General features: G+C 39.0%; 1 protein-coding gene and 1 long non-coding RNA gene across 6 annotated transcripts in view; both read right to left on the bottom strand.

Annotated features, from left to right (window-relative positions):
• The window catches only part of LOC121931194, a 972,450-nt gene that overhangs the window by 261,408 nt on the left and 684,153 nt on the right, over window positions 1–26,889 (bottom strand). The gene's annotated exons all lie outside the window — the stretch shown is intronic.
• EFCAB6 (EF-hand calcium binding domain 6) overlaps window positions 1–26,889 on the bottom strand; it is a 132,324-nt gene that overhangs the window by 103,842 nt on the left and 1,593 nt on the right. For 3 of the 4 annotated variants that reach the window (XM_042468618.1, XM_042468620.1, XM_042468619.1), the window contains exons 2-8: window positions 22,236–22,397; window positions 20,263–20,477; window positions 18,512–18,594; window positions 16,172–16,238; window positions 9,363–9,499; window positions 3,343–3,461; window positions 632–756 (exon numbers count right to left, since the gene is read on the bottom strand). In XM_042468618.1, the coding sequence (XP_042324552.1) occupies window positions 632–756; window positions 3,343–3,461; window positions 9,363–9,499; window positions 16,172–16,238; window positions 18,512–18,594; window positions 20,263–20,477; window positions 22,236–22,392 (903 nt within the window). In that variant the 5' untranslated portion in view covers window positions 22,393–22,397. Of the gene's footprint in view, window positions 1–631; window positions 757–3,342; window positions 3,462–9,362; window positions 9,500–16,171; window positions 16,239–18,511; window positions 18,595–20,262; window positions 20,478–22,235; window positions 22,398–26,889 lie in introns of those variants that run through there. The other variant, XM_042468621.1, reaches the window with a different exon arrangement.

Below are 26,889 nucleotides of genomic sequence, written 5' to 3'. Positions count from 1 at the left end.
GGCTTGGACAGGATGGCCCTTGAGGCCTCTTTCAACTCTATGATTCTATGATCATAACTACTTACCCAGAAACAATAGATATTAAACAGCATAGGGGACAATGTGGAATAACATCCTAATGGAGCACCCTAATGGAGCTATATACAAATGCCATTCTCTGGAACCAGCCTCACAGATAGGAACAGAACCAACATAACACAGTGCCTCCTACTTCTATATTGCAAAACTGGTCCTACAGAATACCATGAATGAAGATATTAAAAGCTGCTGAGGGATCTAGGAGGATGAACAAGGGAGCACCCTTTTTGTCTTTCACCAGAGTAGGTCATCAGTCAGGGCATCCAAGGCCATTATGGTACTTCACTCTGAGCTAAAACCAAACAAATATGTGTCCAGATGAGCCATTTGCTCCCAAAATGTCTGAACCTGCCCAATCGCCATGTCCTTAAGTGCCTTGTCCCAAAAGCATGGTGCTGGCATGGGCAAAATGTTTGTCAGAAATAAAAAAAACAAAGTTCAAAATGACTAAAATGAGCATAGACATTTGAACTGGTGAAGAAATTTCCCAGCACTTCAACATGGCAGCCACTTGTCCTCCCTTGGTGAATGAAAGCAGTATCAAAGAGTTCACCTTTTCTCTAAAACGCCTCGCAGTGGCATCTAGATGGATTTTTGTCAGATTATATGCAGGTGTCACAGGTGAGAGTAACTTTGATTCACTTTTCTTTTTTTCTGACAGCTCATCCTGTTTCTGCTCTGTTAAGGAAAACTACAGATTAGTAAAACTGCTATTAGTATTCTTAATTAGCATTCAGTAACAGAAAAAAACAACTCTGATTAATCTAGAACGCCTCTCCAAAAAAACAGGTTTTCCTTACACTGATAATACTGTATTATCCATGCACCAACATGGATAAATGCTTGCCATCACCGGCATTCAAAATTTCCTTAAGGAAATCCTTAAAGACCAAATTTAAACAATTAAGTAGTTTGAGAACTCAATTCTTTTTAAAATGGAAATGTTTCTCTTCTGTAACATAGCAAATTACATGAAAGTTTCATATAAGTGTTCCCTGGGGATTTTACTTTTAAAAGTAAAATAAAATCAACTCCGCCCTTCTATAACTTTTTCTTATCAAGTCCTGATATTCTATTAGTATGGAGACTGGCAAGATTGGAGTATGGCATTTGATTCTACAGCCTCTGGAGAACTTCTCACAAGATATTTTCTGTGCTCAACAGCTTCAATGGGAGTTAAATGAAAGCCCTTATTTCCTTGAGGATCTGGCCCATTTCTGCAAGCTATCTTAACATAGCAGTCACATTCAGCTCAGCCCCCTCAATTTCCCTCCCAGATGGTCCTCACTGAAGATTCTTCTTTTTGCTTCCTACCTCTACATTTTGTTCTTTAATAATAATTTTATTATAGTAATGCCAAAATATATGGAGACTTTGCAGTTTAAAGTTCTGGAGTTCAAGTATCCATTGAATGTTAGAGAAAGGAGAAAGAACAAGTACAGAAACTGGAATATTTTGCAGAAGGATCTGAGCAAAGAGGTCTCTGGTTTAGGTATCAGCTTGGGAAACTATTTGTTTATTTCAAAGATGCACAAGAAACTCAAAGGTGCAGACTTTTAATCAAGAGACCCTTCCATAGAGACAACTCAAGCTAGTTGATTCAGAGTAACTAGACAACCTCACATATTATCTAAAGATGCATTAGTCCCTATAATATTTTATGATACATCTGTCACAATAATGTCTTAAGTCTCACCTATGTTCTGTTAGCTATAATGAAGCCTGAATCTTAAGATCCTTTGCAGGGTCCTTCTTCTAAATGCAAGTGCTTGAATGAAGCAAGGCTAATGTTACTATGCGGGTATGTTCTTTGTTAGTGCCTCCTTGGTTATGGAATAGCCCCCCACAAATGTCTCACCTGATACCTTTTCTACGGTCATTATGGCAGCAGATGAAGATCCTTTTATTCACTACAGCCTCTTAAATATGCTACAGTTTTATTATCAAGGCTCTTAATTATTGCTTTCTGTTTTACTGTGCAAATGATTTTATTTTTTGCCCACTATCAGGGAATAATAGATGCTATTTGTTTTTTTAAAATCACATTATATTTTTATGTTACATCTTTTACTTTTATTTCTGTGAGTCACATGTTATTGGGAGGCCTGCCTAAATACAGTAAACAATCAAGCTGGCCATCCTTGCCAAGCAGTTGTAAGACTTATGGAGACTGAATGTGAGTACTGTATGTGAAATGCATTTCCAGACAGCGTACAGAAGAGGACGCTGGGAACCAGAGGAGACATAACACCATTGCTTCCCAGCCCCATATCACAAATCAGCTGCACGGTGAGTTAGGCATCCTCATTTATCAGACAGATTGTTGTTGTTATTATGTGCCTTTACGTCATTATCAAACTATGGCAACCTGAAAGTGAAGAACCTATCACAGGGTCTTACTGGCAAGATTTGTTCAGAGGGGCTTGCTTTGCTTTCCTCTGAGGCTGAGAGAGTGTGACTTACCCAGGGGATTTCCATGGCCATTTGAGGATTTGCACCCTGGTCTCCAGAGTCACACTCAAACACTCAAACCACTACACCACACTGGCTTTCAGATAGATAATACCAGACAAACATTTCAGATTTCTGCAGGAGAGGATGCTCACATAACTGAATGTCTCTGCCACACACACACATTTCCACGCAGAGAACAAAGTTTCAAGGAGAAAATTTGAAATCTAACATTCTTCTTTTAGTGCAAGTTTACTCTGTGCAAAATGTTTCTCCAAACACAACTAAAATCAAATAGATGAGCTCACAGCTAGCAATCTGAAATGGTACACTCATATATACCCTGCTGAACAAAGATCTCAGCTTGTGGGTAGTAATAGCGAGACCTTGCAACCTTGGTCACAATGCTATAAAAATGTAAAAGTGAGCCCTTTCCTGTGTATTGTACAGAATCCAGATTCTTTGTTACACAAATCAGTGTAAGCAAAGGGTTCAATGCAGAAAGAAAGTCACTAGTTTAAATGATTACTCTTCTTTTCAAAATGTTGCAATTTTATATAGCAGGAGCAAACAACCTGTGTCCCTCCAATGCTGCTGACTACAACTTTTATCATCTCTCACAATTGTCTATGCTGGCTGGAACATTTGCAGGGCCACATATTGCCCACTTACGGTACAGAACATGTTGGATGCCAATTCTTTTAAATGCTCTAGGCCTTATATTTTAAATGAAAATCTAAGAAGCAACATTTTGTTCAATCTTAATAAAGTCATATTTCAATACTGTTACCCAATCCCCTTGCATATGCCTACCTAAATCTTGATTTTTTGTAATTTTTTTCTTCTTTTTATCCAAATTTAAGCCAAGATACTGCAAAAACTCTTTGTAATTCAATGTATTTGTTCGACAAATACAATATCGATTCCACAGCCTAAAAAACAAAAACAAACAAACTAAATAAAATTTATCAAAGGTACGATACTGAAAAATAAGCATGTTAAATAAATGTTTCTTTTCTGAGACATCACTCAAAAAACCATGGCTATATTCTTGAGGATAACAATGGGTCCAGTTATTGTGAACCATTATTACAAAATATTAACAAAATGTAAAGATTCTGAATGAGTAACAATTATACAAATGTAAAAAAAAAAACACCATAAATTAAACCAAGGGACAGTCCAACCCAACATACAGTTTCACCTGTCAGCCAAATGCCACTGGAAAGTACATGAGGCCAACATATTTTCCTCTGGAGGCTAAACTAGATATTAAAAGGCAGGTGCATGTAAAAGTCTGCTAATTTCTGTTTTAAAGGTAAAGGAGCCATAAAGGGTTCCAATTTGATTGACCGGTGTGGTGAGAAGGGAGTATTTAAGTCTATCCCGGCAATTGTTTTTGGAAATGCTTCTCTGCCTTTCCATTTGGTGGGGGAGAATGAGACGTAGCATTTCCTCTTTAAATGGTACCATTTTGACTAGAAAAAACACGCACAAAGGAATGCCTTAAGGACATTTCCCATCCTTTCTCTCCTTTTGTGTCTGCTTTTCATTAAAAATAAACTGAAAGCCTGTTTCATGTCTTTACGTGTAACACAGCCTTGCTATGAAGTGGTACACTCTGAATTTGGAGGTGCCAATGGAGCCTGCAACAGAATGAATGGCCCTGTTCAGCAAGCTAAGCAACCTAGAACAGGAGGCTTGTAGTATTGTTAAAGTTTTCCAGAAGAGACTGGAGGGGGGAGTAGATGACACCCCTTTTACTACTACATCTTACCCACCCTGCCCCTTGGTCTGCTCTGACTGTGTTAGAGGACTGCTAGCTACAAAGCCTGAGCACTTTATAGCCAAATAGCAAGGCATGAAGTGCTGAAGTTTATTTTCCTGAACCATCGCTCCATGGTGCAAAAGATAACATTTTGATCCTCCAATCACACAAGGATACTCTGGGAAACTTACGGCCACAAGTTTGAACATGCTAATTCTTTTTCTTCTCCAAGCCTGCATTTTTGTTCTCTCTGCCCAGCCGCCTCTCTTTAAAAGAGGGGATGTCTTCAGCTTATCCACATCTCAACCACAGGTGCTTTTCATACAAGCACCTTCCATGTAAAGGGGGTCTTTGTGTCATTTCTGAGGAGTAGAGCCACAGGACCAGCCTGAACAATCATTGTTCCAGATCTCAAAGTATTGTACCTAGGTAAAGGAACATGGGCCCATACAGACACGCTAAAATAAGCCTCCTTAGGACTGAAGCGTGGCTTTGGTGTGGCTTCCGGAGTCTTAGGATGCATGTATCATTTAAACAGCATACCTCCAAAGTGATCCAAAGCAGCTTCATTTTGACCTGTCTGTATGGGGCCATAAATAGGCTCCTTCCAGGCAGATATCTACAGATATTTCCAGTTCCTACATAGGCATCAAGGACTGGAAGGGCTAGCAGATGCCAGGGCTCAGGGAAGCCAAATTTATTTATTTATTTAAGGTTTTATATCCCACCTTTCTCTCACAATGGGATTTAAAGCGGGTTACAATAATTTAAAAAGACAGAAGTGAAAACAGTGAAGCATAAGTTAAAAGCAGATAGTTAAAACCAGTAAAAACCATAAAAAGCATTAACACAGCACAACACAAATAAAATTCATCCACAAAACGCCACATGACCAGGCGACTGCATGGTGCTTCCATACATACAAACAGAGCGGGGGGGATTACTTTTTCACTCTCAGAATCCCCCAACCAATTTAGCCAGTAATACTGCTGGCATCAGGATTCTGGGAACTGTTGTCAAAAAATAACTTTTCTAATCTCTGTATATACTGTAGGAAGGAATAACAAGCTGATGGATGTCATGTAAATTTCTCTTATTCTTAGCGCAATTTGTCTGTAGACTCCCAGTTTCTTGTAGGGATTTCCCCAGGCACCATATTTTTAAACACAACTTTTCTTTTAACTTACAATCATATATATATTTCTGGACACAATCATATATATTTCTGATGAAAATGATAATCCTACACCCACACTGTCCACTTTAAAACCTCAAAATTTGAGGCCTTCCAGAAAGGTCTCGATGCAAATATAATAAACAAACATGCATTCATTCTGAGCCCTGAAATTAAAGCAGTGGTATAGACAGGATTGAGACAGGGTTGCTGAAACAGCCAAAAGTTCCCTCCTATTACCTTGCAAGTTCAATAAGTGCAATTTTAAATGAATTAAAAGATGAATCCAGTTTGTTGTTTCATACATAACACTGTACATCTCTTAAGCACAAATTTCATCCTTTTTATTTAGCTTTAAATGCTCTAAATAAAAAAATTGTGGTCTTTTTATGGTAGTATTCACTGCTACTGATGTAGTAACTTCCATACAAATTTATCACATTCCAGTCTTCACTGCCAAATACAAGATTTATTGTCAAATAAAGCTACATATTGTTGTTTTTCATTGCCCTGCTTTAGAAAACCATTGCTTCTGTTCTGTAATTGCACGTAGCAAATTATATGAAGCGGGTTTTTTTGTTGTCATCATGTAATTTTGGAGAAAATCCCAAGAATACACACACAAAAAGAACACCAAACAGCAAGCCCAGCTTGTAAAGATGAGCTAAAATTGTTTTTAAAGTTGCTAGTAATGAGAGATATAAAATATTTAAAGCAAAGCAAAACAAATAAATTGTCCATCCTAATTTGTTTCATTTTTTTCCTGCAGGCTACTGTCCAATTCAGTGCTTCTGCAACTGCAGCTTATTAAAACTCTGCAGACCTCCCAAATGAAAGTCATTCCAAACTGCAGGAGAATACATCCCTCTCAAATAGAACTGCTTATGGAAAGCATGGCCAGCATATAAATTCAAGCATTTCTTCTACAAACATAGAGACATGTTCTTGGCTCCTACTTGAAATCTACACTCACTCAATCCAGCCCTGAGGTTTGATCTGCCTCTCTAGCAGGAATGAAATGGAAATAGGATAGGAAAATGGACTGAGCCATTTTGTAAGCAGAGGATGCACCTCTGAATAACCTGCAACCTGTGGTAAAAATCTCATGGCAAAAAAAACACACTTCAGTACATCTTGGTCAGGGATTAAATTCTATCTCTGCCTTTTTTTCTACTTACAGAGAAGATTGGGTACTCACCTCCCTGAACGCAGAAGATTTTTATGTCATCAGATACCTACCTTCTGAAATGGTGTAATCTATCCTACCACCAAAAGACTCTATTCATTCATTAGCATACTCCAATGCTTCATCATTCATGTGTAGGCTTGGTCACTCTTTTATTTTCAGGCCTATGAACAGTTCATAGTTTACCATGTAAACTAAGGCATCCATACCTCTTTAACTATGGGCCCATACAGACAGGCCAAAATAAAGCTGCTTCGGGTCACTATGGAGGTATGCTTTTTAAATGACACAGGCACTTTACAGACCACCCAAAAGGGCGGTCTGCCGACGCTGGTGTTTGCTGCGCCAGGGAACCGCAGCGGACAAACCTGGCCTCTTGGTTGGACAAACAACTGACAAACCAAAATGTAAGTTTTGGCTGATATACAAGAGTTTATGCTAGATGGCCAACCAATTTAAAGAACACAACATAGGCATCTTGTAGATAAGCGTTTCATTACAATTAAAGGAAATAATATTTAGGCAGCTATCAAAATGGTTTCTATGAATTCAAAACAGTAATTTGAGATGATAGACATCAATTAGATGATTTGGTATGAGTTTAACCAGATAGGAATAAGGATAAAGCAGACATTTTCAGATACAAAGGGCTTGAGTTAACAGTTGAAAGATATTAAACACATGGTGAAAGAGGCATTGGAATCAATGAACCAACCAGATAACTATGAAAGTGGAAATGACAAATAATGATGGAACTGATGTTGGACTATGGAATGCAGATTCATTTATAGATACTACTGTCATCAAGGATGGAAAATGGAGATTAATTTGGACAGCAAGAAAAGGGTTGAATAGATAATAAAATGACTTCATGAGGTGAAAGGTTAGATACTAAATATGGACAATCCTGAAATGATTTCTGCAGAAGAAAGTCCTTCACAGAAGAAATTTAGATTTAGGTCAACACTGTGTGTTGCTCTGGGTTTGTTTCTTGAGGGGATTTTTCCCCTTTAAATGGTGGGAGTTTGTTAAGAGACCTAGCTAATATCTTAGAGGACAGGATCACAATTCAAAATGGCCTTAATAAATTAGAAAGCTGGGCCAAGGCTAACAAAATGATTTTCAACAGGGAGAAATGTAAAGTACTGCACTTAGGGAGGAAAAATGTAATGAATAGATATAGGATGGGTGACACCTGGCTTAAAGAGACTATAGGTGAAAGGAATCTAGAATCTAATAAGACCATACTGAACATGAGTCAGCAGTATAATGCGGCAGCTAAAACAATCCATGTGATTCTAGGCAGCATCAATACAAGTATAGATAGTGTCTAGATCAAGGGAAGTAATAGTGCCACTCTATTCTGCTTTGGTCAGCCCTCACCTGGAATACTGTGTCCAGTTCTGGGCACCACAATTCAAAAAGGATGTTGACAAGTTGGAGTGTGTTCAAAGGAGGGAGACCAAAATGGTGAAGGGTCTGGAAACCCTGCCCTATGAGGAGCAACTTAGGAAACTGAGTACATTTAACCTCACAAAGGGAAAGTTAAGTGGTGATATGATAGCCCTGTTTAAATATTTGAAAGGATGTCATATTAAGGATAGAGCAAGCTTGTTTACTGCTGCTCCAGAAAACAGGATCCGGAACAATGGATGCAAGCTATAGGAAAAGAGATTCCACCTCAACCTTAGGAGGAACCTCCTGAAAGTAAGAGCTGTTCCACAGTGGAATACACTCCCTCAGAGAGTAGTGGAGTCTCCTTCCCTGGAGGTCTTTAAACAGAGGCTGGATGGACATCTGTTGGTTATGCTTTGATTGAGATTTCCTGCATGGCAGGGGGTTGGAATGGATGGCCCTTGCGGTCTCTTCCAACTCTATGATTCTATGATTCTATGACCTTATGTCAGATCTAAATAAAAATGGTTTACATTTGGCATGGTTTAACCTGGTTTAGTAGAACAAATGAGGATTTGGTATCTTTGCATGACATTAAGATAAAGTACATCCAGATTTAAAAAAACAGTTTCTAAGATAAAAATACAAAATTAATTAATCTGCCATTGGTCTTATATAGAACAAATAGAAGAGATTTAACATTTGTGATAAATCAGTAATATAATCCAGTTTAAGTCTATTCATTTGGGTGGTATTTTCTTTCTCTTCTTAACCTTTGTGAACTTTTAAAGAGATCTTATGTAAAATATAAATAATAATGTTTTAATTAAATATGGCCGAAATGGTTTGGATTAAAATAATTAAGGACAGACATTGAAAGTTATGATTATGCCAATTAAAATACTTATGCAGATACTAATATGAGTTATAAGAAGAAATACATTTGGCAATGCTTTTCAGGAGGTAGTGTTAGTAGATAACTGTCACCAACTTTGGGCAAGTTGGCAGACAACTGTGTAACCCTCCTCCCCCTTTTTTTAAAGTTAGGCTTGTCTTGTCTTATAGTATTACACATTAGAGGAAAAAGGAAGCTGACACAATTCTGTTCTTTTAAACAGCAGTCTTGTTCTTTTCATAGCAATTAGATCCTAACAACCAGTAATACTGACAAACCATAGCTTGATGATCCTAGATGTGACTTGTGTTGGCAAGAAACACGTGACCATTGGTAGCTACTGCAGCTTTAATGTGAATTCAAGGTGGGTCTTCCCACAATGCTTTACATACTTATCCTGAACTTGTTTACTTACTTTTCATACTCACAATCAACCATCCTGAAGCAGTTGACTTCGAGAATTCTTCTCAGTTCATGTTTTTGTATCTGTCCATTTTGATTGTAGTCGAAAAGTCTACAGGTCTTGATAAAGTGTTTCATCTTTTTGGAAATCTATTCAATATTTTAAAAACATTATCATTAAAATAAGGTGCAAATGGTTGGCAAAAGCAATTTTTGTATCTACCAAAGCTTGTAAAGGTAATTGTCTCCCTAAAAGTTATTTGGGGGTGTCAAAAGTTCTATTATGAAGCAGAAAGTATTGCCAATGAGTTTTTGTTGAGCAAATGAGAAGTTCAGAAATGATACCTTTTTCAGCAGTTGAAACAAAGATTTATCAAATATGAATTGTGCTGAGATTGCTAGGAATGGATGGGTTGTTAGCCTATTGCTTAGATATACTAAATATTTGAAAAAAATTGAATTCAGCATAAAAAAGTGGATATATTTTCTCTGAAACAGGACAACAGGGATGTTAATGTTTTTACAAAATTGCACTAAAGATGAAATCTGTAACATTTGCATTCCTTATTTCTTTCTGTCCCTGTACAAAAATATATAGCAATATACTGGAAAAGTGCCTATCAAAAGTATAAGTATGTGGCTCCATACTTATCTTTACATACAATTTCCATTTCAATCTCCCTCTGTTTGCAAGTAAAATCCTTGGTTATAAATGCGGCTTTCTACCCAGCATTTCAGAAATGCAGTGAAGAGTTGATTCTTTGAAAGACAAAGATCTCCACTCTGAAGTCACATCTGTGTCTTCAAGATGTGGGGAAATGGCGAGCCAAAGGGATGGTATGCACCTGCTACAGAGATAAAAAAAATCTGTTTGGAAGCCAAACTATAATCTAACATTTGAGGGTTTCCCTGTTAGGGAAAGAAGACACACACACAGCATTTGGGCCAGGGGCATCCAATTCTCTGTGGGGTAAAGAATGCTCAGTGCAGTAGAGAGCATTATTTGAAATTTCAAAGTCTAGAGCGTCTTTTTCTAAGGTTATGTTGGTTCCCTGATGAAGGACCTTTATAAGGCTGGTAAAAATAAATTGTAAGGCAGAGCATCAGCAATTAAATGCTTCTCCTTTTTTGCAGAGATAGTGCGGGCAACTCCCAGGAGTTGGGGTCTGCACTAAAGGGAAAACTTTCCCCCTGCTGCCCCATACACTGTAGGGGGAATTTAACAGTTTTTCCACATTAACTTGCTCAGTCAGGAAAGGCCTTTTTTCAGCCAGGAAGATAGGGCAAAAGGACTTTCCTAAAAAGGCCTATGTGGGCATCCCCAGGAAGGCTAGAATGGCTCCCTCCCTGGTGTTTTTCTTTCCGCTGGCAAACACTTTTTTATTCCAGCAGGTTTTTAAAAGAGAAAGTTTTTAAATAATGGGTTGAGAGTGTGGTGTTGTTTTAAAGGGAACTGTTTCAAATGCTTTTTTCTCTTTTAATGGTATTTTCTTTTTTTAAGTGTCGTTTTAAATCATTTAAGAATTATCAATAGTTTAATCTTGTTTTAATGTTCACTTTTGGTATCGCTTAGCTGTACTGTGTTTTTGAATGGTAAGCCACCTTAAGTTCCAATTTTGGGAGCAAGGTGAGATATATTGTTGTTGTTAAGGGCCAATTTTTTATAATATATTTTTTCCAAAAAATAGGAATTTCCTGTAACATACTGTATGTACTCATGTATAAGTCTAGAAATTTTAGTTAAAAATTGACTCAAAAAACCTGAGTCGACTATCCACAGGTGATGTAAGTACTGTACTTTAGCTCTTCTAAAAAGGGAACCATGCTGTTACAGACTGCCAAAATAAAGCTGCTTTGGGTCTCTTTGGAGGTATGCTGTTAAATGATGCAGGCACCGAAGAATCCGGAAGCTGCACCAAAACTGCCCCTCCAGTGCTTAGGAATGGAGTGTGGCTTTGGCGCGACCTCTGGACTCTTAGGACCATGAATCATTTAAATAGCATACCTCCAAAGAGACCCTGAAGCAGCTTTATTTTGGCAGTCTGTAACAGGCCTATGTCTTCATGAAAGGCAGCATGTAATCTGTCCTGAAAGCACTGATGCCCCTCTGCTTTCTTCTATCCTGCCTTTAGCATGAGCACAAACAGTTATGCTTGCTGGAATTTTGTTAAGTTCTTTGGCATCATTTTTCTTTGCTTCATCCTATAGATCCTTTGTCACATACCCTTGACTTACATGGGTCATATCAAAATCCATAATTTTAGCCCGCAAAACCTGCCCTTGACTTATACATGGGGTCGACTTATAGTGAAGTATATACAGTATACATGTTACATATAATATGTAACATATACTTGCAGGGAACACTCTGAAACAACACAAGTAAATTCTCCAAAACATGTACAGCTCTTCTGCAGCCCAAAGTCACCCCATCACCCCTGGCCTCATGAACATAGGGACCACTCTGTATGATTCCTCACTGTGTCTATGCCTTCAAGTTGGTTGTCGATGTATTTTTATAAGGTGTCTTAGGCAAGGAATACTCAGAGGTAGTTTTGCCAGTTCCTTCTAAAATATAATCTGCAGCCCCTACAGTTTGTTGCTAGTCTCCCATCCAAGTACTAACCAGGGCATGCCCTTCTTAGCTTCCAAGATCAGAGCGGATCTGGTGCCTTTTGGGTGCCTCACTACCTAACAGAAAAAGAATGGGACAACTGCCACTACGTGAAAGGATGGTAGGAAGTACACATTAATGTAGAGTGCTTTCTAACTACACTTGAACTACGCAGAGAGTGAAAACTGGAGGAGGCACCTATACCTTTAATGGTTGTGTAAAATATGGAATTTCAGCAGATATTGCTTGTCATTCAACTTGATAACAAGCAATACCTGCTGGAATTCCCTTTTATACACAAACCATTAAAGAACAGGAGCAAAAGTGTTACAGGCCTTCTTTCTTTTTTCATTAAATAAATGAAAAGGGGAAAAAAACGTTCCTAAGCAGTAAATATACTTATGACTCATTATCACCTTGCTTCTTACACTTGAGTTAAACTGTACAAAATCTGTTTTATTTTATTTTAACAACTGTCCCCATGAAGACTAAAAGGAAGAGGGGGTTTGCCATCCAATGTGCATGCACACAAAAAACACAAACCCAAACTATGGAAGGGCACAGCTGTGCATATATGAACTGCTATTCAGCACCAAATGAATTGGAACAAAATAAGTACTGAGACTGTTATGCTCTTAGTTTTGGCTCCATATTCTCGGTAGCACAGTCTAACTTGTCACTTTATATTGATTCCATCTGTTTACACTCTGCAGAGGATTGGCTTCCTACAGCGAACGTTTCCTATTTACCAGCTGGTAAAGATGGGCCAAACCAGATAGGAAAGAATTAGATTATTTTCAGATTCTCATAAACATAAAATGGGAGGAGGAGATTAAGGGGGAACGCTGGTTGTGGGGAAAGGTGATGGAGAAAAAAAGGAATAAGTGACAGTGGTGATGTAAATAGGATAAGCCCATGTTCTTCCTCTTTCTTCTGTCTCCACTCCCTTTGTTCTTTTCCTCCTTTTCCCATTTCCTCTAAGCCTGTTTTACATTGCTCTGACAATTTAAAAAGGCCTTATGTTGGTAGAAAGATGTTTATTCTTTAACATACTGTTGTTTATTGCATCTGCAAAGGTCCTGTTGGCATAATGCTAATTAGATCCCTGGTGCTAATCTTTTTAAAGAATAACATTGCGGGTAGCTCTTAAATCAAACCTACACTGCTAGCCAGCTGAGTAAGAACTACATATTGCATCCACAAGCCACATACAGCGGTGCATCAAGAGTACTCACTTGCTTTTTAAAGCACACAGAAAATCAGGCTGCCCTTTGCATGAAACAAAGTTAAGCAACTAGCTGAGAGAACACCAAATGAGAAGCAATGGCAGTCACTTAGGTGTTCCTCCTCAGTTTCTTCATAATTCTCTCTTGGAAGTCAGAGCTGCTTTTGCCACACAGTTTGCTTTATTCCCCTAAACTGGCCTACTGCCCTCTGGTATCATAGAAGAAACAATCCCTCTGCCAGTATTCTGCAAACAGTCCAGTCAACTTTTGCATGCAGCATGGAAGAAATAGTACTATTTTCTTTTGCCTCGTGCACCAACATGTCTTGGGAGGACCTGACAGAAAATGAGTAGATCATGAAGAAATGTCATCTGTAGCCCTTCTCTTTAATATCAGCTTTTCAGTGTGGTTGAAGTGAAGGACATATGAGGGACAGTGGAAGTTTTCAGCTATGTGAAACCTGTAAGCACTGTGAATTAGTACAGTCACAACCTGTCTACGCGTGGCACTACTAGAACTATTGGGCACTAAAGTGGAAGTACACTTTTAATTACCAGGCACAGCAACCATTGAGATGAGAGGTATCCTTTTCACTGCATGCTTGTGATTTACCAAAAGACACTGTCTGTTGCTGTGACTGCAGAATGCTGGATTATCCAGGGTTTTTTTTTTAACCTGATCAATCAAAACAGCTTTTACATTTTCACCCCAGAGAGATTCTAGGACTCTGTTCTTGTGTTTGGAAGTACAGTAAAACTCCCACCACACAAAAACATGTGCATTATTTGCCTACACAAACTGGGAATTCTGAGGAAAACCAGAATAATTTAATGATGTCTAGGGAAATATCTCAAGAATGTTCCACACAGTTTCAATAGTACCATTACCATCATCATTGCGCTATTGTGGTGCACGGCACTTTACCAAGTAATCTATGCTGAATCAGTAGGGCTTTGTCCTTAATAGATTCCCTGTTACTTTCCTGAACGTAAGGATTTGCAAGTGGTTTAGATGCATCCCTCCAGTCTGCCCTGAACTGAAGCTCAGAATTCCTGAAGAAAATTCAACACAAAACCTAGAACTCCCACCCCTTCGGTGCTTAACTGCACAATTTCACTGCGCAGTCTCAGTGACTGACATAAATGTACATCTGTTTGATGGCTGATGGACATCTGTACATTGAAAAGTAATTGCTATATGAATAATTGATGTAGCATTTTGCAAATGAGTAAGTTGCAGAATCATCCAAATCCCAGTTTTGATTACCTTCCCTCTTTATTTCTTTTACTTTAAGTATTCATTTTTTAAAAAATAAAAATTAAACTGCTAAAAATATTATAAAATACTGGCTTAAACTGAATACAAGTTTTATTTCAGACTCCCTTTAATCAAATAAATAAATAAACACAAGCCCTTATAAATTAAATTTTCTGGAAATTTAATTGGGACCATGGGGGATATTTTCAATTCATAAATGTTGCAGCAGAAAGAAAGCTTGGCTGCTTCATTTATGGTGGGAAAATGGAAGTGTGATTCTCCTGTTAGTTTTGTGTATATAGCCAAGTTGAAGAAAAGTGATGGGAGCAGTAAAAACTATCTTTGTGTAAGACTGTCTTAGAAACAATCAGTCCTGACAGGTTTGTGATTTGTGAATGTCTCACACTGTCAAGGATGATGGATGCAGACACCCATCACCAGAGAAAGATGCTGGCAATTGTATCTGATACAAATACATGTGGGTGTGATGGCAGACATAGTGCTTATGCCAGAGCAGCTAAAGCCTGGCAACCAGGGCCACTCCATTCTGTCATGCTGCAGCTGCACTTGCAAATTCACTTCCTGCTGAATACCAGGCCTGGAGAGTTAATGTCAACTTGGTTTGCTTTTGGTGAATGGAATACATACAAGGCATGCAAGGTGAGTGGGGATGCGATGGCTTAGCGATTAAGATACTGATTCTGACAATCACAAGGTCAGCAGATCAAGACCCAAGTGGCATGTGATGGAGTGAGTTCCCACCACTAGTCCCAGTTTCTGCCAGCCTAGCAGTTCAAAAGCATGTAAAAGTGCAAGTAGATAAAATAGGCACCACTTAGGTGGGAAGGTAACAGTGTTCTGTGCACCTTGGCATTTAGTCATGCTTGCCACATGACCACAGAGTCATGTCTGACAATGCTGGCTTCCTCAGTTTAGTAACAGAGATTAGCACTGTCCCCTACAATCAAACACAACTAGACAATATTGTCAAAGGGGAAACCTTTACCTTTATTCAAGGTGAGCAATATCCAAATTCAGAGATGTGGTTTGCCAGCTGTGTGGCCATAAACCTCCTTCTGGGGACTTCCGATGCCTGGATGCCTATATAACACTGAACACATCTCTTCCTTTGGTTCTTAGTGCATTGCAGAAAGCTCAAAAGAGCCATCTGCTTTTATGCATAGGGGGGAGAAGACGAAAGACAAACCTTTGCCTGTTCTCTGGCTCTTCCTCTAGGCCAGACATGGTAAACATGTAACCCTATAACTGTCACTGAATTGCAACTCCCATCAGTCTTAGTCAGCATACATGGTGACGAATGCTGGGAAGGGCAGTTCAATAATATCTAGAGAGTTCCATGACTCCCATCCCTGATCTAAGGCTTAGTGACACTTGGAAACAACAAGGTTCTCTTCCATTGCTTCTGAACATCTCTAAAGCCAGCACACAGACAGTGAGAGACTGAAGGAAAAAGCTCTTTGAGACAGGCATATCGGAAAGTCAAAAGCAGCAAGAAAGATCTCCCCTACTTTTTACTCTTTCCAAAGCCCAGCACAGAAAGTGGTGTCTTGTGTGCCCTGAGTTCTCTGTGCATGCTAAAGAACTTGGCAGAAATCTGTAGAGAATACTAATAATGGCTAGCTGGCTGCTTGGCTTGGTAGCTGGCCATTAGGGCTAGAAAAACTATAGTGCCCTGTCTAGAGTCAGTTACTTTCTGTACAGTACCTTCTCTCGTAAGAGGCATTCCAGCTGACTTAATGTTCTTGTCCGGCTCTCTCCATTAATACCCCACCTATAAATAAATAAATAAATAAATAAATAAATAAATAATAGAAAAATCACCACAAACAATGTTGGAGGCCAGCAAAGTCTACCTTACTATCAAAATGACCATGAGATTTGATATTTTAGGCCACTGATCACAACAGAGCTAGCTGCAGTAGTTAGTGATAAAGACAGACCACTTAAGAGCAGCAAAAGAGAAGGGCTTCTGCCAGTACATCTGAGGACCAAACTAGACTAGACTGAGGGAGGGATCTGAGTTCAGCCCCTACAGTGTTTGTTTTAAACAGCCATAGGGAGAATCAGGGGCTAGGGTAATCCTTCACCATTTGCACCCATAATATTTTATTAAAATAAATCAGGTTCTGTCTCACCACTCCAAAGAGCTTAATTGACAAATATATACATCAATATTTAATACAGAGGGGGAAGATTTAAACATCTCCTTCCTTCAGCATCCAAATGGTCCCTACCAGCCCTACAGTTACCTTTGGCTAAAGAAATGGGGCATGGCGTTGTTGCTATTGTTGTTATGTGCCTTCAAGAGGAGGTTCTCCATTGCCTTTCCCCAAGGCTGAGAACACGTGACTTGCCCAAGGTCACCCAGTCAGTTTCATGGCTGAACTGGGAATTAAAATCTGGCCTCCAGAGTCGTAGTCCAACACTCAAACATCTTCCAGTGCTTTATCTAATCTGGGCCTGATGGTTCAGGTTTTAAGATAGGCTCAGAGAACTGCAAATGTACTCTGAGAAATCTATTTGCCTGTCCTCAGATCTCATAAAGCCCTGTATTTAGGGTTGTTACTTTATTGGTTTGCCTGCTTACTTATTTATATTGAATGTTGTTCCTGTATACAGATATCTACTACCAAAGGTTTCGCTTTTAAAAAAAGTCACAAGTTTTAACTCAGATCAATCCTAGACTCTTTTATCCAAATATTTTTGTAAGGAGGGACTCGGGAGCAACAACTGTATCCATCATGTTCCAGCTGTACATCAGTGTATATCTTAAATCAAAATTAATACCCTAATTTTTTTTTTTTGAGGCTACAGGTCTCTATCTTGTTTTTGCTAAAACAAATAGACTTCTTTTCTCTCACACAGTAGCTCACAAAAGTAATCAGGCTATGTACCTATATTCAAGGGTTAGTATACAAATTATTGTAGCACTGCCACTAGTGATACACATATTGTGGCTTCCTGTCAGTGGAATTTTGAAAGAGTTAGGGAGCACCATCTGACCTATTCTTGATCCATCTAGTAGTATTAAAAGTTGTCCTTGGTTAGGCTTCCTGCAGTTCCATCCTTTGCGCAGAGGCAGTTAAGCAAACTGTCATGGCACAATGCCACAGGTGTGGATATGATTCAAATCAAGTGTGATCTCAAGATCAAGTGGCAGGAACAAGCAAAACCTTACACACACGAAGGAGAAGTAGGTGACATTGAGTTGTACCACTTCAGACTGTAAGATGTGATTTTCAAGTGATTTTTCTTGGTTAAAAAATAAAAGAAAAAACATCAACCCTATCAGCAAGGTTTCTTTGATTAAAAAACATCAATTGTAGGCTGGTGTTGTCTTCTACATATTGAGAGTTGTTTCTGTTTGTTTTTATACAGGTTAGCATTCAAATAGTTGAACATCTACCTGCAGTCTGAAGTAGTACAGCTTAAATTTCAACAATCTAAATAGTTCATTCTGCTGTGTGTGTAGGCCAGACCACAGGTAAGTTTAAAGATTACATAGGTCTACTGATAGCTATCAGCAAAGACAATGTAAGTGAAACATTATTCAGAAGCACTATGCCTTGGTTTACAATTGCTGCTTAGAGCACACTGCTAGAGGTCATCCTTGTGTCCTGCTCATAAAATCTGAAACAGCATCAGACTGAATAAAAGGTTGGACTAGATATACGTATCTTGATTTGATTCACCAAAGCAGCTTCCTTCCATAAGGGTGGCTCTGTCTATTAAAGTGAACCCAGTACTGCTACTGAAAATGGCAGGCTTGGGTCAGATTTTCCCCTTCTTTCCCATTACTGTATGTCCAATTCTACTTACTACATGTCACAGTGATGTCGTATTACGATGTAATCATGATATACAGTTCCTCTTCCTGTTCCACATAACTGGTTGTCACATACAGAAGTGAGGAAATATACATTCTAATGGGGGAAATTGTGCAGGAAGACGTAAAGGGCAATTTTCAGTGGTGCTCCCTATTCTTGACCATCATTGCAATGGCTACTGACCATAAAACATAAGAAATCACAGAAAAATTCTTACTTTGTATAGATAGGATCAATTGGCTTGGCAAATTTCAACAAGAATTCAAGATAGGGAACAGAAACTTTGCTACTGCCAGGAATCTGTTTCAAATACAAAGAAATGTAACATGAGTGCTCTTTCAAGACATTCCCTTTATAGTTTTTTCAGCTCATTGTCCCCATCCTTTTTTCCAGTCAAGTAGTAGAGAATGTAACATGTGATTTCCTGTGTTCATATCTCTTCGCATTTCATTTTGTAACACATACATTATAAATACATCTAAGTATATCTAAGTATTTATTTATCACTTCTCAAGTTGTCAGAGCTCCCGAGGCAATGCACAACAGATAAAAGTATGCTTTAAAAACAGATGAAAACCATTTTTTAAAAGGCATCATCCTTTAAAAAATAGATGAAAACAATCCCAAAGCCACTAAAACTGGTATTAAGTACTGAAGGCCACGTGGAACAAAATAATACAGTCTGTCTGCTGCAAGCTCAGTAGGGAAGGAGCCAGACTGATCTCCTTTTGGGGGGGGAGTTTTACAAACTGAGAAGTTGCTGCAGGGAGAAAAACTTATCTCATGTACTCATCAACCTAGTCTTAGGCCCCATTCCCACTGGGCTATAAAGTGAATCAAGAATCGGATTATAGGGACATCGTTCCCATTTGAACTCACGTTCGATTCTTGTTTAAGGAAAATCGTTCCTATTTGAATTTGTGTTCGATCCTACTTTGACCGATTTCTCCAGTGAAACCCGAATCAGTGGTGGATAACCCGGGTTATCCTGACTGCACTTTTCCAGAGTTTTTTTTAGCAGCTGCCGTGTCAGATCCGGGGCAAACTAATGGGAACGATGGGTGTCTGAATAGGTATTTTAGGAGAGGAGGAGCAATGTTCAAGGGGCTGTCCCGGGGGTGTCACCAGCTTTGTTCTCTTTCCTGCATTCCCAGCGCCATTTCCCCCTGTTCATGTAGCCTTTTCCCCAGTGGAGTGGGAAGTAGGGCAAGGTGATCGCATGTGTAGACAAATTTATTCTTTTTAAAAAATTAAGCTTTCGATCGCCTAGGCACTTTGTCGGGTGTCCGATCATTGCAAATTGCTCCATTGGCCTCCAAACACGGTAAGCGCATGACGCCTCCCTGACAACCCCCCCCCCCCGCTCCACATAGATCAACGTGTGAGGAGACCCACTGCACACCCTTTTTATAGCTATTATTTCTTCTTGTTCTGTTTTGCTTAGCACCTAAGTGCCTCAGCGTTCCAGCGTCTGGGCGGCAATCACAATGACACTTAGCCGCCCAAGCGCTCAGGCACTTCAGCGATCCATTGACCATTAAAAAAACCTAGAAAAACAGGTTTGAAAGATGCAAATGGGAACAGAGCAAAAATAGTCCGTGTCAAAATGCATCAAAGTAACTGACGTCACTGTGACGTCTAATTACCTAAGCGCTTGATTGACAGCTTAAAAAAGGAAAAACTGGTGCCAGACAGGCAATGGGAACGGGGAACAAAAAAGTCCATGTCAAAATACAACGGAGAAATATCAATGGGGACGAGAATATGGGACAAGAAAAACCAAGTCTGTTTGGTCCCTTTTGTAATGAAAACAATGGATGTGATTCAAATATGATTCAGGAACTCGCTCGTGCAGGTTTAAGCCACATATTGATGTAGTAAAGTTTGTAAGGTTTCTTTAATTGTGTGTGAGTCTTAGTTTTAACTGAACAACCCAAGAAGTGTACATGTACCCATGAAAGTACATACCTTTGTCAGCAAAGCATCAAACTGTTCTTGTGTCAGGGGTAAAATGAAAGTTTCGATCACTCTTCTAAATTCACCCTTAGTGACTTTCAGGGTCTGATCAATGTCAACTGTCTGAAATGCTTTTCTGAGTTCATCTTCTTTTGCAACTGTCTTCTCAAACAAAATATGCTCAATATCCAGCAAGGACAATGTGGGATCAGGAACAGAACCGACAGCTATAAAATAAATTATAGAGTCAAAATGCATTCTTAAGCCTGGTACAAACAATATCTTATGTAGGGGCCCAACTACCAAGAGTGTCATTTTCTACAATATCTCTTTCCAAGTTTAATATCTATATCAAAAGAATCCTTCAGGATTCCCAGCAGACATGGGTAAATGGTTAGCATTTTATTGTGAACAGTGGCCCAACAAAATATATCATTTTCCTTGATGAGGTGACACAAAGCCTAGTGACATTACTGTACTTGTTTATATTCGAAGAGTTAAAGTCCCAAAATTAAATTTTACTGTTTATTTAAAGGAATCTTTGGCACTTATTGTGAGACAGCCATTTCTCAGTAGTGAGCAGAGGACATAGTGTACATGAGTTGTTAGAAATGCCTGCCTATTGGAGTGAATGGGAGGGAAAACCCATGAGGGTTGGGGGAGAAATGTCCTCTGCACTACAAAGGAATTGTACTGCATTGTAGGACTGACAGATTTCAGTTGATATAAGGAAATTTTCTATGTAGAAACTGAAGAATTTTAAAGTGTGCTTTAAGAGATGGTTATTCAGAGATGTCTGTTCTCTGCTGCAGTTTTTCTTGGGCTTATTCAGAGTCAAACCAGGACAAAATATTAAATTATGCACAAGGAACAACCAAGAGGACACTGTGAGCATGGTGTAAACTCTTTAGGGTATGGGAATGAGATAGGAAGTGTAAGAGTCTTGTGCCTTCTGTTCCTTTCATTCCTCCATTTTGTCCATAAAACAATTGTGTTGTGTGTTTCCTCATGAAGTGTTTAAAAGGGTTTTCTGGGGAAGATGTACAAAATTAGTCTAGATGAGTATGTGTAAAGAACAGGATACAGAGTGGAGCCTGCTAAGTTTAAACTCTTGAACAGGATGACTTTATGAAGATTCTGGATGGCTATGTATATTAATTCAGTTGTAATGCATACAATTCCCAGTTTAAGTCTTCCATCCTCAGCCCCTTCCATGTATTTCAATAGTTTCTGCATTCCTGATATCTTATAACCAAACCAGCAAACCATTAGGCAACCAAAATACGTTTAAGATATATTGTGCAGATGTGTAGTCTGCATTTTAAACTTATTAAAATCAAGCCATTTACTGTACAGCCAGACCTTTTATAATCATAAGACCATCATGACTACAGTAATAAAATGGAGCTTGCTCCTGTGACCCAGGTGCTAAATATGATTTCCTGGAAATAAGCTCCATTTGATTGTTTAAAAGAACATGCTATTGTTAAACCTATGAATATGCTGTAATTAATGCAAGAAGAAAAAAATTAGCATCTGAAACCTTGTGCATGCTGACCATGCAGAGGTGATTTCCACCACATTTGGACAAAATAAATTGATTCTTTTGATTCTTTCCCCCCCTTTTTTTGGAGGGAGTGGGTATGGGGAAGAGCATAGCCCAAGATCTCCTAGGGGACTAATGTGCCTCCCTAGCCTTCCAGTTGCCCACCACTGTTTTAAAGCATAAATAAAGCTGCTGTGGTGATCAGAAAAAACAGCAGTAGGCCCTGGGATGCCCATGATCTACATGCTTATGCCAGCCTTGTTTGCCACTGCACTGGTCATAAGGCTGTAAAGCATTGCTTATCCCTGGGTGTACCAATGAGCACAAAGCACAAGTTGACTGCTCTTTCTATCCTCACAGCTAGTTTTCATGCCTGTCTGCTTGATAATCCAAAGTGTCTTGCTCAGCCTGTGTTATGGACTTTAAGGCACATGCTTACATGAAACTGATTTGGTAGAGCTTTGTATGCTGCCACTGCCATTACTGCGCGTTGACGATCTGCTTGATGAGGAGGATGGGAGTCTTGGATTAAACACAATTCCATGGGATTGAGGGTATAAATTACTGTAATCAGTTGCATTCACCACTCTGGACATGATTCCTATGGGAAGTAAAAGGAGTTAATACCATGGGGTTAATACAAGAAAGTGGAAACAAAATGAAGCAGACCTGATCCCACTGAATGAGCATCTCAAGGACCTGGATGGGGGCAAAGATTTTGCTTTTCAACAGGAGCCAAGGAAGACAACAGATGCGCCTGCAAGTGCTGCAGAGCATGTCAAAGTACAATTCTTCAAATTCACAGGTGAGTTTTCAAAATGGCAGTTAAGCAGAATCAGTGTCATTACTCTTTGGTTCAAACTATGCAATACACAAAGCCCTGCAATTGGTTCCCACTTAAAATAATATATTCCCACACAAACTCTGGGTTAGAATTGAGCCATTCTCCTACCATTATTTTTCAGCTCAAGGCCACACTTTCTGACCCATATATTTCACATAAAAATATAGGGTAACTACAGGAATTCCCCTTGTGGATGAAAAAGCAATTATGGGCTAGGTTGGGGGGGATCGGTTTTTAAAACCCAAACTCTAGGGTGTTTTTGGTTTAAACTTTTGTTTGTTGGTTTTAACCAGAATTTGTTTGTTTTTCCTGTTTGCTTGCTTTTTGCATTAATATTTTAATGAAAAAACAGAGTCCTGCTTATCATATCAATACTGTGAAACATTATTTTATGTATTAATTTAGAAAGCTTGATCAAACATGTTTTGATGCTTTCCAACATTGATAATCCAAGGTTATTAGGCTTTGATGATTTGATCCATTTTTCAGTCAAACTTTGGAAATTATACTGACATGTTGGTAGCCCGTATATAAGAGTATAGGGCCACACCAGTATAGGACTAAATAAAAAAATTAAGTAGAAAAACGCAGTTCAGATGTTATGGCCACCAGCTTAAATAAGAATTGTTCTTTTCAAAGTGCTCTTTTAAAGCAAGCTGTTTTGGTGGAACTTGTGTTAATTGAAGGATTTGTTTCTGAAGGGCATTTCTTGCACTATAAAATAAAGTGATTAAAAAGAAGCAACTCCCACTGGATATTGGTCTAGCAATGAACAACTGCCAATAAACTGTTGACATTAACATGTTTAATTCAAAACAGTGTTTGTTTTCCAGTAGGAGAGCTTGAAAACATTCATAATAGCAATACTGTTTTAAAAAATGAGTGGAGATATTTTATTTGTTTTAAGTGATTTGGTTTAAACCAGCCAACCCTGCTTTGGGGAGTGATTTTGATCTGAAAATACCAAAAGCAGATTCCTTCCTATGTGTCCTTCCTGCAGTTTCCTTGCACTCTCTATGACTGCTGTGACTTGAGTTTGGAAAGAAAAGGAACATGGAGGGAAGGCTTATGAAACTCAATGTAAGCGTTCAGTAAAGAATGGGCAGAGAACCCCAAGATGACCTAAACACCATTCTGTCCTTTGCTTGACAACAGAATGTCCTTTGCCAGATCACTTTCACTCCCTCACTTCCCTGTTAGCAGGTGAAAATTCTTCTTACATTTTAAAAGGACTTTTTGTCAGGCCAACAATAGGTCTCCTGCATAATACTGTAACTTGAGATTGTTCCTATTTTAAGATAGTTAGCAGTCAAATTACCAAAGAGATAAAGGCCATGTTCCCACTATGATTTAAAGCAAATTGCTGATCGGGTTATATGACCATTGTTCCCGTTTGAAACCAGTTCTGATCCTACTGTGATCACTTTCAATCGCAGTCACAGAATCATTGAGTTGGAAGAGACTACAAGAGCCATCCAGTCCAACCCCCTGCCATGCAGGAAATCTCAATCAAAGCATCACGACAGATGGCCATCAAGCCTCTGTTTAAAGACCTCCAAAGAAGGAGACTCCACTATACTCCGAGGGAGTGTGTTCCAATGTTGAACAGCCCTTACTGTCAGGAAGTTCCTCCTAATGTTGAGGTGGAATCTCTTTGCTGTAGTTTGCATCCATTGCTCCAGGTCTTAGTCTCCGGAGCAGCAGAAAACAAGCTTGCTCCCTCCTCAATATGACATCTCTTCAAGTATTTAAACAGGGCTATCATATCACCTCTTAACTTTCTTCTCCAGGCTAAACATCCCCTGCTCTCTAAGTCGTTCCTCATAGGGCATGGTTTCCAGACCCTTCACCATTTTAGTCGCCCTCCTTTGGACACGCTTCAGTTTCTCAACATCCTTTTTGAATTGTGGTGTCCAGAACTGGAGACAGTATTCCAGGTGGGGGCCTGACCAGAGCAGACTACAGTGGCACTATTACTTCCCTTGATCTAGATACTATATAGATACTATACTATACCAGTGCTACCTTTGTGCTTGTAGTGTGACTTATGGGTGCATGATTTAAAAAAAAAAGATAGAAGATTCAATTCATTGATTTTGCAACTTCTTGCAATAGCTCAGGCGACAAGCTTGGCGATCGGGTCAATGACTGGAAAGGCATTCCAGACGGTGGAAACAGCCACCAAGAAGGCATGATAGGTGCAGTAAGAGAGGTACAGTAACCTTAACTACATGTTGTTGTTTTTAAGAGGCTGACTGAAAAGTGATTTTTAATTTTAAATAGCGGCGGCAGCTGGGACAACACCCTTGACATATATCAAGTATTTTTTTTTAAAATGGATAAACTACAGTTTCTGCTACCTGCATTACTGACTTGCATTACAACTGATATCCTTTCTGGGAAGGGGAACCACACAAAAAGTGTATACTAATAAACTGACCAAAATAAACAGGTTCACATAAAACATCATTCCTACTAAAAAAAAGTGCTTGTTTCACGTAATGGACTACAAGTAATGCTTAGTCAAAAATACTAACATATGAGATTTAGGAGAAATATTATCTTTATATTACAGATGACCAAAGATGGTGAGAAACAGTGGCTTGCACTCAGTTTCCAGATAAGTCAATGACTACATCTACACTGCAGATTTAATGCAGTATGACAGCATTTTAACTGCCATGGCTCAATGCTATAGAATTCTGGGATTGGTAGTTTTGTGAGATAGACTTCTCTGTCAGAGAGCTCTGCTGCCACAACAAACTACAAATCACAGGATTCCACAAGATGGAGCCAAGACAGTTAAAGCACTGTCAAACTGCATTAATTCTGCAGTGGGACAGCAGCCCCTATAAGAACTGGAATTTGAAACAGGGATTTGTGGCCTATCATGGTCCTGGTTATTATAGACAACATTTGCACCCATTCTTACGTTTGCCTTGTGTTTTCCTTTAAAAACAAACCGAACAAGTACTATTCATTTCATACATAATTAGGGAAGAAAATTAATTTGTCGCAGTGAGTATTTATGTATTCTTTAATTTGTTCTCACTATTTATTTATTTTTAAAAAATCCTATTCATGAAATAATCTGTTTCTCATTAAAATTTTACACAGAGCAACCAAGGACAGATATTATAACCACTTTTCCACAGTTTGAAATCATTATCTACATCTCAGGTTTAATTATGGAAGCTGGAGGTAACAACCTGCTGCTTTACTCATTCTGTTCTTTGAATACATATCTGATGAAAGTCTGCAATTTTAAAAACCCACTTTGTACATTTCCATTCAGTCCCAACCTGTCCTACATGACTGACACAGATACTGTACTTGCTATGTCAAACACATATTCATTTAGTAATCTCCTCAAGTAGACACCAACAGGACTGATCTCTTTCTCCATGTAGAAATTACAGTACAGTCAGCCCTCCTTGTCCACGGACTTTTTATCCATGGATTCAAGCATCCGCGGCTTGAAAATATTCAGGAAAAGTATAAATTCCAAATAGCAAACCTTGATTTTCCATTTTATTTAAGGGAGACCATTTTGCTCTGCCATTATATTTAATGGGACTTGAGCATCCATGGATTTTGTTATCCATGGGGGGTCTTGCAACCAAACCCCAGTGGATAACAAGAAACCACTGTACATACTCATGTATACATAGAGAAATTTTAGTTAGGAAAAATCAACCCCATAAACCTGGATTCACATCCATGGGTCAATGCAAGTACAGTCAGCTCTTTCCATCCGTGGGTTTGTCATCCATGGATTGGAGCATCTATACATGACTCTGCCTCATTCTCCTCAATGGCGATGCATGCACATGGTCACTCCAACACAGCTGTGTGTGCATCACACCACCATTCAGAACAGGACTTGAGGTCCCATGGTATTTGGCATCTGCAGTGGGGTCTGGAATGGAACCCCTCTGGATACAAAGGGCTGACTATACTGTACCTTATCAAGAAAAAGGACCATCCTCTTCTCTGAGTTGAGTGATAAAACACCTTATTGAATGCCTAGGTGGGGAAATGGTGGCGGCAGCAGCAACAAGAGGCTCCTGGACTCCTGTGCTGGCTCTTTCATCTTTCTAGAGAATGGATCCTTTCTGACATATGTATATATTCTTAGGCCCACTCATGTCTGGTCGCCTCTCCCACACATTGCACAGCCACCGATTACAACACTTCCCTTGTCATCCCGTCTTAATGGTAAGCACAAACAGCTATGCCTGTGGAAATG

This window comes from Sceloporus undulatus, chromosome 5 (genome assembly GCF_019175285.1).
Source record: "Sceloporus undulatus isolate JIND9_A2432 ecotype Alabama chromosome 5, SceUnd_v1.1, whole genome shotgun sequence".
Lineage (NCBI taxonomy): Eukaryota > Metazoa > Chordata > Lepidosauria > Squamata > Phrynosomatidae > Sceloporus > Sceloporus undulatus.
Note: the sequence above shows the minus strand (reverse complement) of the source record. Positions and strands in the feature narration are given on the sequence as shown.